This window comes from Seriola lalandi, unplaced genomic scaffold, assembly GCF_002814215.2.
Source record: "Seriola lalandi dorsalis isolate HSWRI2012SDOR001 ecotype SW California unplaced genomic scaffold, Sedor1 jcf7180002054606, whole genome shotgun sequence".
Taxonomy (NCBI): Eukaryota; Metazoa; Chordata; class Actinopteri; order Carangiformes; family Carangidae; genus Seriola; species Seriola lalandi.
Window position 1 is genome coordinate 1740131 of NW_019525159.1, and position 15069 is coordinate 1755199.

General features: G+C 39.9%; 1 protein-coding gene across 1 annotated transcript in view; it reads left to right on the plus strand.

The window, feature by feature from the left end:
• Positions 1-15069, plus strand: part of astn2 (astrotactin 2) — a 253457-nt gene that overhangs the window by 70336 nt on the left and 168052 nt on the right. The window contains exon 3 of the mRNA XM_023419585.2: positions 9079-9508. Within this exon, the coding sequence (XP_023275353.1) occupies positions 9079-9508 (430 nt within the window). The remainder of the gene's footprint in view (positions 1-9078; positions 9509-15069) is intronic.

Consider the following 15069-nt stretch of genomic DNA (forward strand, 5'->3'; position numbering starts at 1 on the left):
GATTTTCATTCAGTTTTCAATCACAGTGTAATCAGATTTTATGATTAGGTACGGGCTTTTGGTCAGTGTAATTTCTCTGGTGATTTACATAGCCTAGACTGTGGAGTTTTTAAGTGATTTTCAGTTACTTCAGAATAGATTATTTCACTTCCACCATAAAAAGTTTGCCTTATAAATTGAGATATCAAAGCTATTTCCCCATGTGTGTTGAAAACACATCCCCCCTATTATATTACATCAACAACTGAAGAAAATCATGTATTAACAAGCGCACAGGTTTGACGCAGAGCAACCTACACACTTGTTCTGCACTGGAGAGAGGGCAACAAATGATCCTGGTTTAGTGTGTGTAGGTATTATTGTGGCAGCGGTTTCCTTCATTAAAGCAGCATGAGTGGACGTGTGAAAAGAAAAAAAAAAAAAATCTTCCATTTTACTCTGTAAAAAAAACAAAGCTATTAGGAGTCTGGCTACACTGTGTCCATATCAGGTGTCTGAGAGGGGACAGGTAGTAGGCTACTACCACATGTCTCCATGTGCCCAGGTAGTGGACAGGCATGGTTTGTCCAAGGTGAATTAACAGAGTGGAAATGTTAACCACAGAGCCAAGTCCTGTCATTCACGCTGCGACTTCTAGTTGGACACAGAGAATGGGGAGCAGATGCTAGGGCACATGCCGCTTTAACTTCCTGCTGGGAGAGAGGGATAAGAGAAACACCAAGAGTGGGGGAAAGGTAAGCACGAGTGGGAGCTTAACAAATAAAAAGATGGTGACGGAGAAAAAGGGAAAAAAAAAATACAGAGAAGGACAGAGTGTTTTTCTGCCTTGAAGGTCTTTACCTGACACACAGCGGCATGAACACAGGAACAACCCATTGAAGGCCTGTTTGTTTTGTATAGCAAGGCAGCCAATGTATAGGACTGTGTGTTTACCTGTACTTGTGTGCATTTGGCTGTGAATGCTTCTAGGTATGTCATCAGTCTCTTTTTCTTTTTTTTTGGTAACACATGCACATCACCTGCTACCTCTTCTGCTCCTGTCTGACTGTCAGTTGAGCGTGTGACTGTTTCACACTAGCATTAAAGCTTTAAAGAAAGAATACACTAAAGATTGCCGTAGTCCACTCTTCCCCTGGAGCAGGAGGTGGATCCTTACTGGGTTTCTGCGAGCCACTGCTGCCACTGTGCACAGATGGTGGCTAAACCACAGAGCATGTGTCGGATGTGTTGGCTCCGAGTCTTGTTGTTTCACCATCACGAAGCTTATTAGGATCACAAGGGAGCTGCAATGTGCCAAAGTACATAAAAAAAAAAAAAAAGTCAGATTTTTCCAAATCTCAAGCCCCTACAGGAGCTATTGAACCAAGAGTGAACAGCGGATCAATACAATTGATCATCAAACTTCTTGGCTGTTAAAGAGTTTTTTTGTGGTTTGGAAAGTTTGATTGAGTAGCATTTTCATTAATATAGTGAATGCAGTTTGTATTTGCTTCTTTATTAGCAGTTGATACTCAATCACGTACTTTTGCAACAAGAAAGAAGGTATAGAAGAGTGGCAACACTGATACTGTGATCCACAACATAAACATCTTTATTTTTAGATATTATTTACTTTAGATCATTTGTAGTGATTAGACAAACTACTGTGTATATTAGGCTTCATCTCAATATATAAGGTTATGTGTATTTTTAGTAAGCATTAGGGGTACAAAAAAACAATTTCACTATATTACATCTTAGTGAAGAATAAGAATGATGATATTTACAATTAATGTTGCTTTTATCGACTGCATGCTGCTCACTTTGTTTTTTATATGTAATGTAGCAAAGCATCTGTCGAGACATCTGCAATTGTAGGTTCCTTTTTTATTTTCTATCAATGGGCCAAAGAGAGGTGACACATCTGAGAGATCCATGGTGACGCTGCTATTTCTGTCCTCAACAGAAGAAATGCCATCAGAACGAGAGTCACATGAACGTCGCAGAGATTAGATACAACAGCATGAATAAATATGCGGAGAGAAGAACACAGCCAAACACCTACACAAACACACTCAGCATGCTGCTACATATTTGCAAGATGTTGCTGAGGTAAATGTTGACCGTATATCTTGCAAGAAAAACCCAGCATGGACAAAAATGCACTCTGATAACAGGACTTTCTCATTAGAACATAGGGCAATGTACGGCGATCAACATAGGTGATTGTCTGTGACTTAAACACCTCTTTTGATAAGAGGTAATATAAAATGAATATCATATTGTACTGTAAGAAAAAATAAGCTGAAGAGGAAATTGCATTGGAAGCTCATGCAAGTAATGTAAGTTCTGTGAGAAGGTACAAACCTCAAGTTATATGAAGACTCTTGAATGACAGCTGGCATTAAAGAAAAAGTCATTAATGTTAGCATTTATTTAACACTTATTTTATGGCTGGACCATGTGCAAAAATGTAATTGAGGATGAATTTGAAAACTCTTGAACTGCTGTAAACAATTGACATCATCACGTCCTCTTTGCATTCTGCCTAGAGTCATTTGGTCTTAGCCCTTTATCTGTCTCCTACTCTCTGTGCTCATATATAGAGTATTTTAATACAGCCGAATTCCCAATGAAGCTTTTCTCATTTACATGTTTTTCTGTTTCTGTTGTCACACAGCGGAACAAGTATAAAATAGTGACTTAAATCCATTACCACGTGGAAACTTCCAAGCCATTTCCGAGCTGCTGGCTTGACTGGCTAAAATCCTGATTTTATAACCGCAACATTCTTTGAAAAAAATTACCATGCAAATAAACATCAAGACACAGACTGGGGTAGGAACTCGGCTATATGTACGTGGAAAATGATCACTCGGAGAAGCAGTTAGAAGTGTCAGAATATCTCTCTTACTGTGTCTCTCACACAGACTCCGCCTGGGTAAGAAACTGCTGCTCCGCCTCTGTTGCTAGATTTGTCACTAGGTTTTGTCAATTTTTTTAAAGAAATCTCTAAATCTAGCGACAAATGCAAGTTGTCAACTCTGCAGGCTGTAAACGCACTACTAATGGAAATTGTAAATGGGGAAACACCAACTCAGTCATGTGGCATTCAACTGACCAGCGGTGGAACTACGATCACACAACTCTATCAATCAGTCAGTCAGTCACGGACATTTGCGATCTTAGGGCTGGCCCCCGCTGCGATACAACCAAAAACAACCGTGTATGTACATGTTCTGTATATGTTCTCTGATAATTACAGGCTGCACTGTATCTCAAGCATTTTCTCTACTGGGCCCATAGGACGATTAGGCTACTGTTCATTTGCCTTGTATGTTGGTGAGCTGATGTAATTATAAGACTAAAATATCTTTCAGTTGTTGTTCGTTATTTCAAAGACGCAGTGATATGAAAAATACATTTTCTAAGTTCCAATCCTGCGTCCCTGTGTTAATTGTTCAAAAATAGCATTTTTTTCCAAAATCCTATTGCATCTTGTAACTAAACACCACGCACTCCGAAATATGTCAGAATACAGAGACTATGCACATTCTAACTTCTGCCTCAGCATAAACTTTAACGAGATTTTATTTGAACAGCTAAATTGTGTTTCCAAAAGCAAATGTTAAATTCATTAAATCGTGTTAATTATACTGCATTTTTTTCTAAGCCAGCCATTTAAACAAATCCTGCTCACTGCTTTCACGTTGTGGTGAATATTTCACTGTAATATGTTTTGAGTGTAGAGAGAAAACAAAATGACTAGAATGCATTATGCTCATATTAGATAATGTATGATATAGATTTTTTTTTTTTCCTTCACACAGCCTGAAACTGCATGGGGAGGTTTTATTTTTATGCAGAGGTTTATGAAATACATGAAACACTAGAATAACGTAAAGCATCACAGTAAACATGTCCCAGTGGCAACATGATCTGGTATTTTTAAAAACAGTAAATATCTTCTTTTTTTCCCCCTCATAACTCAGACTTTTATAGCTTTCTTCACTGCTTTCAAATTCATTCTGGTGTTGTTCACTCAACTCAGATTATTCTGATTATCGCTGGTCGTGACTGCTCTGCAACAAACAAAAAGTACAAATCTGCCATTGTCCTTCTCCCTCTGTAATTTAAAGATGACTGCTAAACCGAGGTAATAGTTTAATCTGAGGAATCTGCTGATATTACGTCTGGTGAAAAAAAGGTTAGCAAAAGTGTTGAATAATTCAGTGCTGATGTTTGTTGCCAAATTCTGCATCCAATCTGTAAAAGAATGAGGATGAGAGGTAAGTGAGAAGGGATGAAATGGCAGCAAGCGAGCCTTGGCAGAGGAACATGAAAGGAAAGAGGCAACATGATCCACAGTAGAGGAAAAGGGGCGAATGGGAGAGAAGGACATGAAAGGTAAAAAGCAGGGACAACAGGAAAAATATGGGAAATTTACAGGAGAGAGTTAATGGGAGGAGGGTGGCGACAGAAGAACAAAAGGGAAGAATCACATGCAGAGTGATTCAGGAGGGAAATGGGGAGCATTATTGGAAAAAAAGGAAGGCATAGTACGGAAAATAATCACGGAGTGAAGTAAACCTATACTAGAGAAAAGAGTGGAATTATGGGACTTCCAGCCACTCTCCTCCCCGTGAAGTCACTTAGGACTAAAGCAGCAGGGATTTGTAGGATCTGAAGATGAACAGAAAACCCATTTTCCCTCATGGCTACATCTGCCACTGTGAATTTATATGGCTGTTGTACTGAAGAGTGGAAGAAAGATGTGATCAAACATGAAGGGGAATGGAGACTGAGAGACGCGCCATAATCGAGAGGGAGAGGGAGAGAGAGAGAGAGCACAAAAAGCGAGAACGGTGAGAAGTGCAGGGGAAAACATTGTGAGAGGATATGGGGAGGGAGATTTGTGGGAAATAAATTAGGAAGACAGACAGATGAACTCTTAAGGGCACTGATGTGGCACAGATGCAGCTAAATTAAGAGAGAATTGAAAAGACAAACACAGACATGTGGTGTTCATTGCTTTTTAGTAGGAGCGATTGCACCTTGCAGTTTTCAGAGTTTACTGTAAGTGTTCTCGTGAACCAAGTCTGCAGAATTTAAATTTAAACGTAAGGAGGGTAATTAAGTTTTTTTTTTTCTTTTCTACTTGTAGAAATTTCCATGACAAATGGACAATTTCGTCTTTACTCTCTAGTGACGATTAACTCGTGTTACAGCACTGGTGAAATGAATAAAGACATCATTTCGCCACAGAAAATACTTCCGCTGATGTTTTTGCTGCTAAAAGGAAGATTGTTTTGAAACAGAGATTTTCGACAGCTTGTGCCTCTTCTTCGCTATTTTACATCACCATTTTTCAGTGGCGCTGCACAGCCATACAATGTCACTCCATTATCACTCAGCTGCTAAAATGAAACATACGCCTTCATATGTTTTTGCCATTCTTCAGGGGGAATTAATGTAGAAGTGCGGGCTGAGGGGAGTTTGCGGGACTGCATTCCTGCAAAGCTGCCATCCTATAAGAGATTAATGAACAAGTTTGTCCGTGGTACTAGTCGTCTCTGTGCCGCCTCTCCTCTCAGCATACTGTGATTTATGGACACCCAGCAGTGCATGAGTTATAATTTGAAAGGGGTTTGTTTTTCCTCATGAAGATGGAATTTTAAATGTTGTGATGAATGACCCCTTGTGGTTTTTATTTATTATTCTGTCATGATTTAGTCCGCGTGCACGCGCTTGTCTGTGTGTGTGTATATATGCATTCACTGTAGCTGAAGTTTTGTGCATGTATGCATATGTGCTTGCGAAAAGCGCTGATGCTGCATTTTCGGCTTGACAACCATGAATACATCACCCCTAGGTTGCCATTCCTTTTCGGAGTCGAGCACCACGTCTCACCTATCGGATGCCATTGTGAAAAATCAAAGAATAAGTCATGCCCTCCCTTTCTTTCCTCCGTTTTGTCTGTGCATATGGATTTGCTTTATCCCCCAGTCACGGCATGCATGGCAGGGTGTTTGATGTGTCTGTGATGGTGAGATACTGTATTGAATGAACCTGAACCTTGAACATGGAGAAATGCGATGCTCCTTGATGAGTTTACAGGACCATAGTAAAGGCTTTGCTAAGAAAGGGAGGGCAAAACCGCCGAACAACCCTGGTGCACTGGGGTGTGTGACACTCTAAAGAAAGGAGCCCGGACGCAGCAGTGCTACGAATAAAAGAATTTCTGCCTGACTGCTGTGTGAATATGTTTTGGTGAGACTTTATATAAGGAATGGACACAATAACAAGAACCCTTTTCTTCTACAAAGTGTACAGTTTGTTGATCTTACATATGGTGTCAACTTAACTTCAAATTTTTTTGAGGTTGCACTTTATGATGATTGTTGTATAGGACTGCATTATATCACATGGTGCCCCCTTGACTGCAGGGATGCAGAATGAGCTAACAAAGTGCTGATTTTGAGCACTGAAAAATGCAATATGCTGTACAGCAATTTCATTGTGTGTGTGTGTGTGTGTGTGTGTGTGTGTGTGAGTGAGTGTGTCCATATCCTTCCTACCTTCTAATTACTTGCTAATGTCATCATTGCTACTGGGATGCCCCATGTTTCATTTTTCTTCCTTCTTTTTCCAGAATAAGTCCACAAATGCTTTTGATCCTCATCAGCTTCCGTTCTCTTCTAAAGCCTAGAAAAAGTCACTTGCAAAAAGGGCTTTAACTTTGTAGGTACAGTTATTTAGATCAGTCGGATATTAACAAAATATGTATATTAAATTAGAACTTTAATTAATATTAAAGTTAGGGCACCACTCTCATTCACAGACGGAAACAATAGCAGGTTAATTGATCTAGTCTCAGTGATTTGGAGTAAATGTATTTAATCTAATTAGCAATTTAATTAATCAGAACAAATGGCAACAAGTCAAATTATTAACATATAAATCCACTAGTAATGTGATTACAGTTAGGTTTACCACACTAATGAAGTGACAGTGGGCTGAAGGTAATATAGCAGCAACTCAACATAACATTCAAACAAATAACCAGGAGCTCTCATTGTTCCACTATAAGAGGGTTTTATTATCTTTCAGCAACAATAAACAGACAGCCAATACTACTCAAATGTAACAATAAATACCACAGGAAGTCGAAACTGTGTGTGTGTGTGTGTTTGTGAGGCAACATGGAAAGGTGAGGTAATGGTTCAAAAACCGAATCAAGGCTCATGTAGGTGTGAAAGGTAAGATGGCGGGCTCAGTTTGTGGTGGTGTGTGTGTGTGTGTGTGTGTGTGTGTGTGTGTGTGTGTGTGTGTGTGTGTGTGTGTAGGTGTTGGCGTAGGTGTGAGAAGAAAGGAAAGGGAGGAGAGTTGGCGGGATCAGGTCCAGAGCAATGGAGGTGATACCACGCAAGTGTGGAAACACAAAAAGCAACTGGTGAATTCAAAACCACCGGCCTGAGGCGGGCATGAACCACAGTGTCCATCACTTTGTGTGTGTGTGTGTGTGTGTTTTGTATATCAGAAAAGGTCAAAACTCCAGCAGCATTTGCAGTAAGCCGACCAACTCTATTGTCAGACCGACGCATTTCGGCTTGTGGCCTTCATCAGGGTCATCCCATGTTTGTATATCAGAGGAAGAGAGAGAGAGAGAGCAAATAGAGGGATATGCATGCAAATCTAAACCGAGTAAAGCCGCTACCGAAGGCTGGTCTGAATGACCAGTCAGATCAGTCAACAAGCACAGCTTCACTAAATAAAGCTTTCACAAATACATTCAGCATCAAGTAAACTAGCAGTTCTCAAACATAAAACATAGCATCAGCAAACAAGCAGCGCTCAAACATCGAATACAGCATGAAACAGTATCAAATAGCACAGGATTTGGCTTGGGAAGCACAGTCCTTCCCAGAAAATCTACACAGATATCGAGCCTTACACGGGGGAATGGCTCGTGTACGTGAGTCACAGTTGACGCGGTCTGCCAGAGCTCGGATGGCGGCGCGGTCTCGTCCTGCGTGTTATACGCTCGTCAGTGGAAAAGACATGTTTCTGTCTTACTCCTGGAGCCACGGAAGGGAAAGAAAGAGTTTGTCGAGGTTGAGGAAAAACAGAGGAAAAGGAAGCTGGTCATCTTCTATCCTTCAAAATAAAATCCACTGTTGTCTTGCAGTGTAAAATATGAACCGGTTGTTTGGAGGATTTACTGGAGTATGCTAAGTTAATGTTACTCTACCATGGCCAAATGGTGAGTTCAGAGAAGAGTGGTCTCTTTGCTCCTGGTCTGGAAAAGGAGGGAAAACTTCTTCAAGGAATTTGCAGTGCTGAAGATCTCCTAGCAGCAAGCTCTGAATCTGTCTGATGGTTATATTGGTAGGGCTGACATCATCAGTTGTAGGCCACACTCAACCAGTTGTAGTGAAAGACTCTGTCTATGGGTGAGATTCTCACCCAGGTGTGAAAATGTGAAGGATCCTGGGAAACTGAGTTCAATGGCTTTCTTTTGTCTATTGAACAAAAGAACATCCTCATTTCATCCTTCATTTTGAGTGAGTTCAAGCCATACCACTTAGAAGCAAACAAATCATCATTCATAGCACTGCTGTGAAAGTGGATTATATTATGCAGAAGACCAATTAGTATTTATGAAGCGTCTAGAGATTGTATATATATATATATTTGACATATGCTTGTTGAGTGCCAATTTATACTAAATTTTAAACACTAAATAATTTGCAATATATTTGACTGATGCACATATCAGTCAAATATATTGCAAATTATTTAGTAGCACTGTAGTTTGGGCACAAATGAGTTGGTTGGTTTTTAAAGCCCAGTAGCTGCTGTATGTTGCTTTGAGAACTCTCATATCGAAGTGCTGATTGTCAGGCCTCTTTTGATTGCTAATGCCAAATGGTGCTAATTGGCATTCAACCTAATATAACTGGCTCTGGAGCAGTGATTGTAATTGTTATTGTTAGAGGTAAAATCCTTGTTTGCATTGTTTGTATTGAGTGAACATCAGAGTTGTCATCCCTCACGCTGTCTCTCTACTTCCTTTTTTTCCCTCCTGCTTTTATCCAGGGAGGCCTCATCGCCCTCCTACTCCTAATTCTCCTCTTCACCCTTGTGCTGTATACCCGCCACCGATGGTGCAAGCGTCGCCGTGTCCCCCAGAAGAGCGCCAGCACCGAGGCCACTCACGAGATCCACTACATTCCCTCCGTCCTGCTCGGACCGCAGGGCCGCGACAGCTACCGGGGCTCCCGCAACGCCCACCAGCACGGCAGCTCCGTCATCGGCATGCCCATCCGCGAGACCCCCATCCTTGATGACTACGACTGTGATGAGGAGGACCACGGTGGGCATTCGCTCAACTCCACACCCAACCAGCTCCACAACAAGCTGAACGACGGAAAGGTGCAGGAGGACTACGGAGTAAACATTGGCATTGGAGGACACACAGACATGATGTGCAAGGAAGATGAGCTTAAGCATAACTTTGACAAACGAGGTAGGTTAGTTATCTAAATACATTTCCCCCTTGAAAAAAACTATTCATTATGATAGAAACTCCAACACTCTATGCATACAATGGAGATTAATTATACAATAGCTGTGAGATTAACAGCATGATGCTGGATGCTTCTATCATTCCACTATGAGCATCTTAAAAAAAAAACTAAACAAAGAAAAACCAAAAAAAAAAACAGAAAAACAAATTTGAGTTGTCTTATAAAATCTGTCGTGCTCAGTGGTAGCTGTCCTGCTTTTGCAAGCATGATTTGTACATCCGTGGAGGCTCTCAGTGCCAGCTCCCCAGATGGCCCAGCCTGGACAGTTCACTTTGGCTCTTGCCAGCCCACCCATGTTCTTGATAGCACAGCATGTCCAGCTTACATTTTGTCAAAAATAAGCAGTTTTTTTTTATGACTCGCAATCATCCCTTCACAAGGGTAATAATAAGACTCCTGTATTCTATGAGGCGTTGAATTGGCATTGAATGGACCGCTGAATATACTTTTATTCTTTTATATTTATTTTACTTTTAATTACAAACTCTCCTCCCACACTGTTCCATAACCAACACCCCTTCACTGCTGTCATAGACATTGACTCTACCAGGGAGGTAATGCAGTGTCATGTAATGTAATGTAACATGTAAAGGTGACAGAAGCCATCGGTCTAGTTGATTAGAGTATGTAGGTGGTGGTGGTGGTGGTGGTGGGGGGGGGGTTGATTGTTGACCCTTGCTAAACATAGTCCGGGGTATCCACCTCAAGCAAGGGAAAAATATTCTACCTTGCTATCACTAATAAAACTAGCAACTTACTGTGAATTGTCTGCAGTAAGGATCTCAGGCTGTGTAGAGGCATTAGTTGATATCATATCCTGTTGAACCCGGGGTGCTCTTCTGCAAAGTTGGACTTTAATAATTGAAGGGTGCTGACTGAGTTGGAGGGTGCCCTGGTTATTCATGTCACATTGAATTATGCATGAAGTTTGTGGAAAAGCCCTCCTGCTCCCATTATATTTATCACTCTACATAACTATATTTACACAAGCTGTTAGCGGCGGACTGTGTGTATTTCATACTGGAAAAAAGGCAAAAAAAAATCTGATTAATACTTTGTAATTTTTTCATTTTATGATGTTAACATTATTCCATTTTGTCTTGAGTACATTGTCGATCCGTGTTTTAGATAGTGATAGGACGGCTTTACTAGCAGCTCAGCAGCAGAGAAAACCAATTATGTTTAACTTTCCTTTTATTAACATTCACCACATATTTGAATGGAGGATAAAAATGGATAAAGGATATGAGGATACATGCGGTATGTACCATGTTTAAACAAATGTTAAGTTCACAAAGCTGCATAGTCCCTGACCCCGACCACAGCTGATAATGATTCCAAGAATCAAACTTCATTTCAATTTACAGTACATCATTTTTCATTTTCACATTAATTCTCACAATCCTCGGATTTTCTCACTAAACATTCAACATTAAACATTCAACAGATTCACTCCAGGAACAAGTAACATGAGTAATCACCACAATTAATGCGACGGCCAGCCTTATTTACACACTTTTCAGCTACAAAAACTAAAGTGGTTTAGATAACACGAAAAGAAAGATCCTTTTTATTTGTCTTTTCTCTCGTTATAATTAGGGCATACTCAGATTCATTGGTTGTATGAGGCTTTTTCCGCTGGCTTGTTATTTCATCCTTTTATTTAATCCGAACCCTGCTATTTAATTCAGAGCCATCACCTAAGTGTTGAAACATTTAGTTTCAAATGAAGCAGCTCTTTTTAATAAAAAAAAATGTGGCAGGATAGAGGTTAATTTCTGATGTATTCCCAAGAGAAGAGGCAGAATGTTGGGATTAGACACGGGGGGGAAAGAGAAGTGACGCAGAGGGCAGAGAGGTCAAACCTCCTACTGTACAAGCCTGTTTCTTTGGCTAATGACCAAATATATGTCTTTGTTACAAGAGAACAAAAAAGCGCTAATTGTCCCCAAATGGCAATAAGTAGTGAGCCAAGGAAACAGGTTGTAAGCAGCAAGCTGCACCCACACACTTATCAACTACACGAGCAGCATTGAGTATACTTTTTCTAATATTGAGATGTGAGTGGTGTCATATGTAACATAAAATCGATTAGTGTTAAGATTTAACTTTTCCTGCAGGCAGGCAAAATGGTCAATTTATACAATTCATATGCTGCACAGCATTTTTCAAGCCCTGAAAAAATAAAAGAAACCCTAAATTTTTTACAAAATAAAACTTTTCAAATTTAAGTCTTATTCAGGATGTAGCTTACCAAACATTTGTGAAACCCTTTTTTTTTTACTGTTTGTACAGGCTCCTACCATCCCTCAGTGATACTGATGGTGTTAGCCGCAGCCGCAGTGCGCTGCAAAAAGCACATTTAGTGGCCACAATGTTTTGCAAAGCAAGAGTGACTGCGGCAACATAAAACTGAGTTTCTGTGAGATATCTAAAGGTTGACTGTCAAGGAATTCTGATTCTAAATGAAATGCCTTCTTTGCTATGCTCTTTTTTTTTTCGACATTGAAAAGCTGAATCATGAATATATTCCTGTTTACTTTTTAGAGGTCAAACTTTATGTGATGTAGGGAACATGAATCCCAATTCAAGGTATTACACCTGGACTCTGTGGCTAATATGCCAAATGGTTATTTCTTTTTTTTTTTTCTTTTTCCAGATAAAGTTCTTTACACATCCTTCTATTTACCCCATAAACAATCTGGCATTTTCCAATAGATAGCCCACAAACCATTTAATTTGATGCCTATGCCTACCCATCTGTACTCTGCATAAAGTGGGGATATTTGAATACAGGGGCGATTAACTTCTGCCCCACCTGTCCTATGCTGCTTGGCATCCCAAAAGTCTCCAAATACCACTCATCCTTTATCTGTCTGTCCTTGCTGACAGATAGCCCCATTCAAGTAAACTCAATAGTATTATCCCCAGGGATTATGGATATGCCTCACAGGGTTGTGCATGGCATTGGCTTTTGTTACACGGACAACCAAACAAATGAGGCCTGTCAATTTCATTATTTAGTACGATTCCCACGGCTGTGGGAATGCATTGGGCAGCAAGGACTGTGTAAATCAGGTGTATAAAAACCTCAGTGGCATGCTGGAAATTTTGTTCTGTGACGAGCGCTCAGGGACCGGTTATCAGACAGCCATCATTTCACATACCTTTACTTCTCAGTTCACAGCGTAAACTAGGATGCTACGTCTTCCACTGTTAAACGCATATTATGTGCTTGGAGTTATGTGGTTCAAATGCAGCTCTGAGATGCAGGTATAATTATATACTTAGGCCTCAGGAGCTCTTTGAAGATCTGTCACTGCAAATGAATCAAAACTTGTTGTGGCCAAACTTATATTTGATCCTTGTCCAACATCAACCAGTCCTACTATCACTAAAATCTTACTAACTTTTTTCTGACTTTTTGTAGTTTGTCTCATCATCTTCAAGTGAGTTACACTGGAATGTCCTCTTGACTTATTATTAGGCCCCCTTTTATTTCCATACACTTTGAATGTTTCCTCTTAGCATCATTATACTGCAGCGGTTCAGTTTGGGTTTAAAGGTCCCATATTGTATAAAGCTAGTTTTTCATGTCTTTTTTTTTAATTATAAAGCAAGTCTAGGTACTATATAAATACTGTGAAAGAATCAAATTGCTCAGTCCACAGAGAAATACTCACAGCCTGTGTTCAGAAACTGTGCCTTATAACAAGCCATCAAGACTAATGTAACTTTGTGATGTCACAACAAAGCGGTCACCACCCTCGGTCACCACCCTCAGCCACCCAATCTGGACCCACCATCCAGCCTTGCAGGATTTGGTTTAGTTCTCTGAGTGTTTACCTGAAATTTGCTATGTCATGCGATTTGCTGACCTATTGTTAATAGAGTTCCAGAGAGATCCTGAGAGAGGAGATGTAAAACTACACTGAGATGGTTTTTGGTACTTGAAATCAGAAATATATCTTCTCATGGATATCAATATTTCAAATAAAACACTGGAAAAAGTGTAAAATATGGGACCCTTTTTAAAAAAAAAAAAAAAAAATACCAACAATCATTTAGTAAATTGTGAGCATGATGTCTTTGAGATAAAAACAGTAACATCTTAACTGCAGCGTTTATATGTCTGCAAAGAGCTGTGGACACATAAAGCATATCACTTCTTGCCTCAAATATTGGTCCATCTACTTATTTGAAAATGTATAAAAATAAAAAAATAAAAAGTGGGACATCTCAATCGCAGGTCAAAACTGATTATAAACTTGGGTGTAAAACTGTGGGCTCGGCAGATTAATAGAATAACTAATGGCACATGGTTGCTGCTGTTGTTCCATTACCTGCCCTTTTAGGTAAGAAACAGAATGAACGCTGAATATGAGCCACTTTCAGTAATGGAGTCAATAGAGGTGGTAATTCCTTATTTTCTTTTTGTTCTTGTAGCTATAAAACATTTTGAAAAGAAGGCGCTTTCTCTCCTTGATGTATCCTTACCTTTATCTTATTGAATCAAGATAACTGCAATGCTTGCCAGACATCACGTGCCTGTTCTCAGAGAGTACAAAATCCATTTTCCAGCTTTGAGTACACTCTCAAATAATGGGACCATATTGGTTCTATTTTAGTTTGTTGTCAGCTGCAATTTTTAGCTTATACAACCACAGCAAATAACATCTATTGTGAGCAATAATCATACATAGCATTTGGTCACATTAACCTAATGGCCATCTGCTGTCATGTTTCTGTTTGTTGTTTTCTTTGATAAAAATTAAAGACGTTAAATTTGATGGATATATGACATACTGAAGCACTGAAAAGTCAAAATGTTGAGATTGAGTTATGAGTCCAAAAGTCGAGCTGTACAAATCGAATGGAAAAGAATGGACTTCATTTATAGCTACACATATAACAGTGTCTTCATTTTTAATTTAAATGTTTACATCACGGCAGAGAATGCATGTAGATTGTTTGTTTTCATGGAGTGGAGCCACAACGGCAGAGAGCACAGCTAATGGCAGAAGGTGATATACAGCTAATGTTGCTAATGCGTTGTTCTGGATGGTCAACAACATCCTCCCTCTGGGATGAAATGGCCCCAGGCATCAGGCTCAATGTGTCTGTCTGGAGGACAAAAGCCAAAGAGATTGCACTGTGGTTCATTAGTGTCCACTGTAAAAAGCGACATCATTTCTTCTTGGCTGCCATTCTTTGATTGGCTCCTGGCTGCAGCATGTGAATACTTGTTTAGATTTAGTTCATTTATACACACAGTACGTACATACAGTTGAACAGCTTATTTCAGGTGTGATGGGGCTAGCACTTCCCTCCATTGCTCTGCCAACACAGAGCAATGGAGGGACCACTGAACTGGTATTCGCAATGATAAAAAGCAATCCATCCAATACCCATGTAGAATTACTCTCATCAGTCCTCTCGACCACATCCATGACTACTCACAATAATGCTTTTTTTTTTTCTTCCTCCTCTGCTAAAGTTA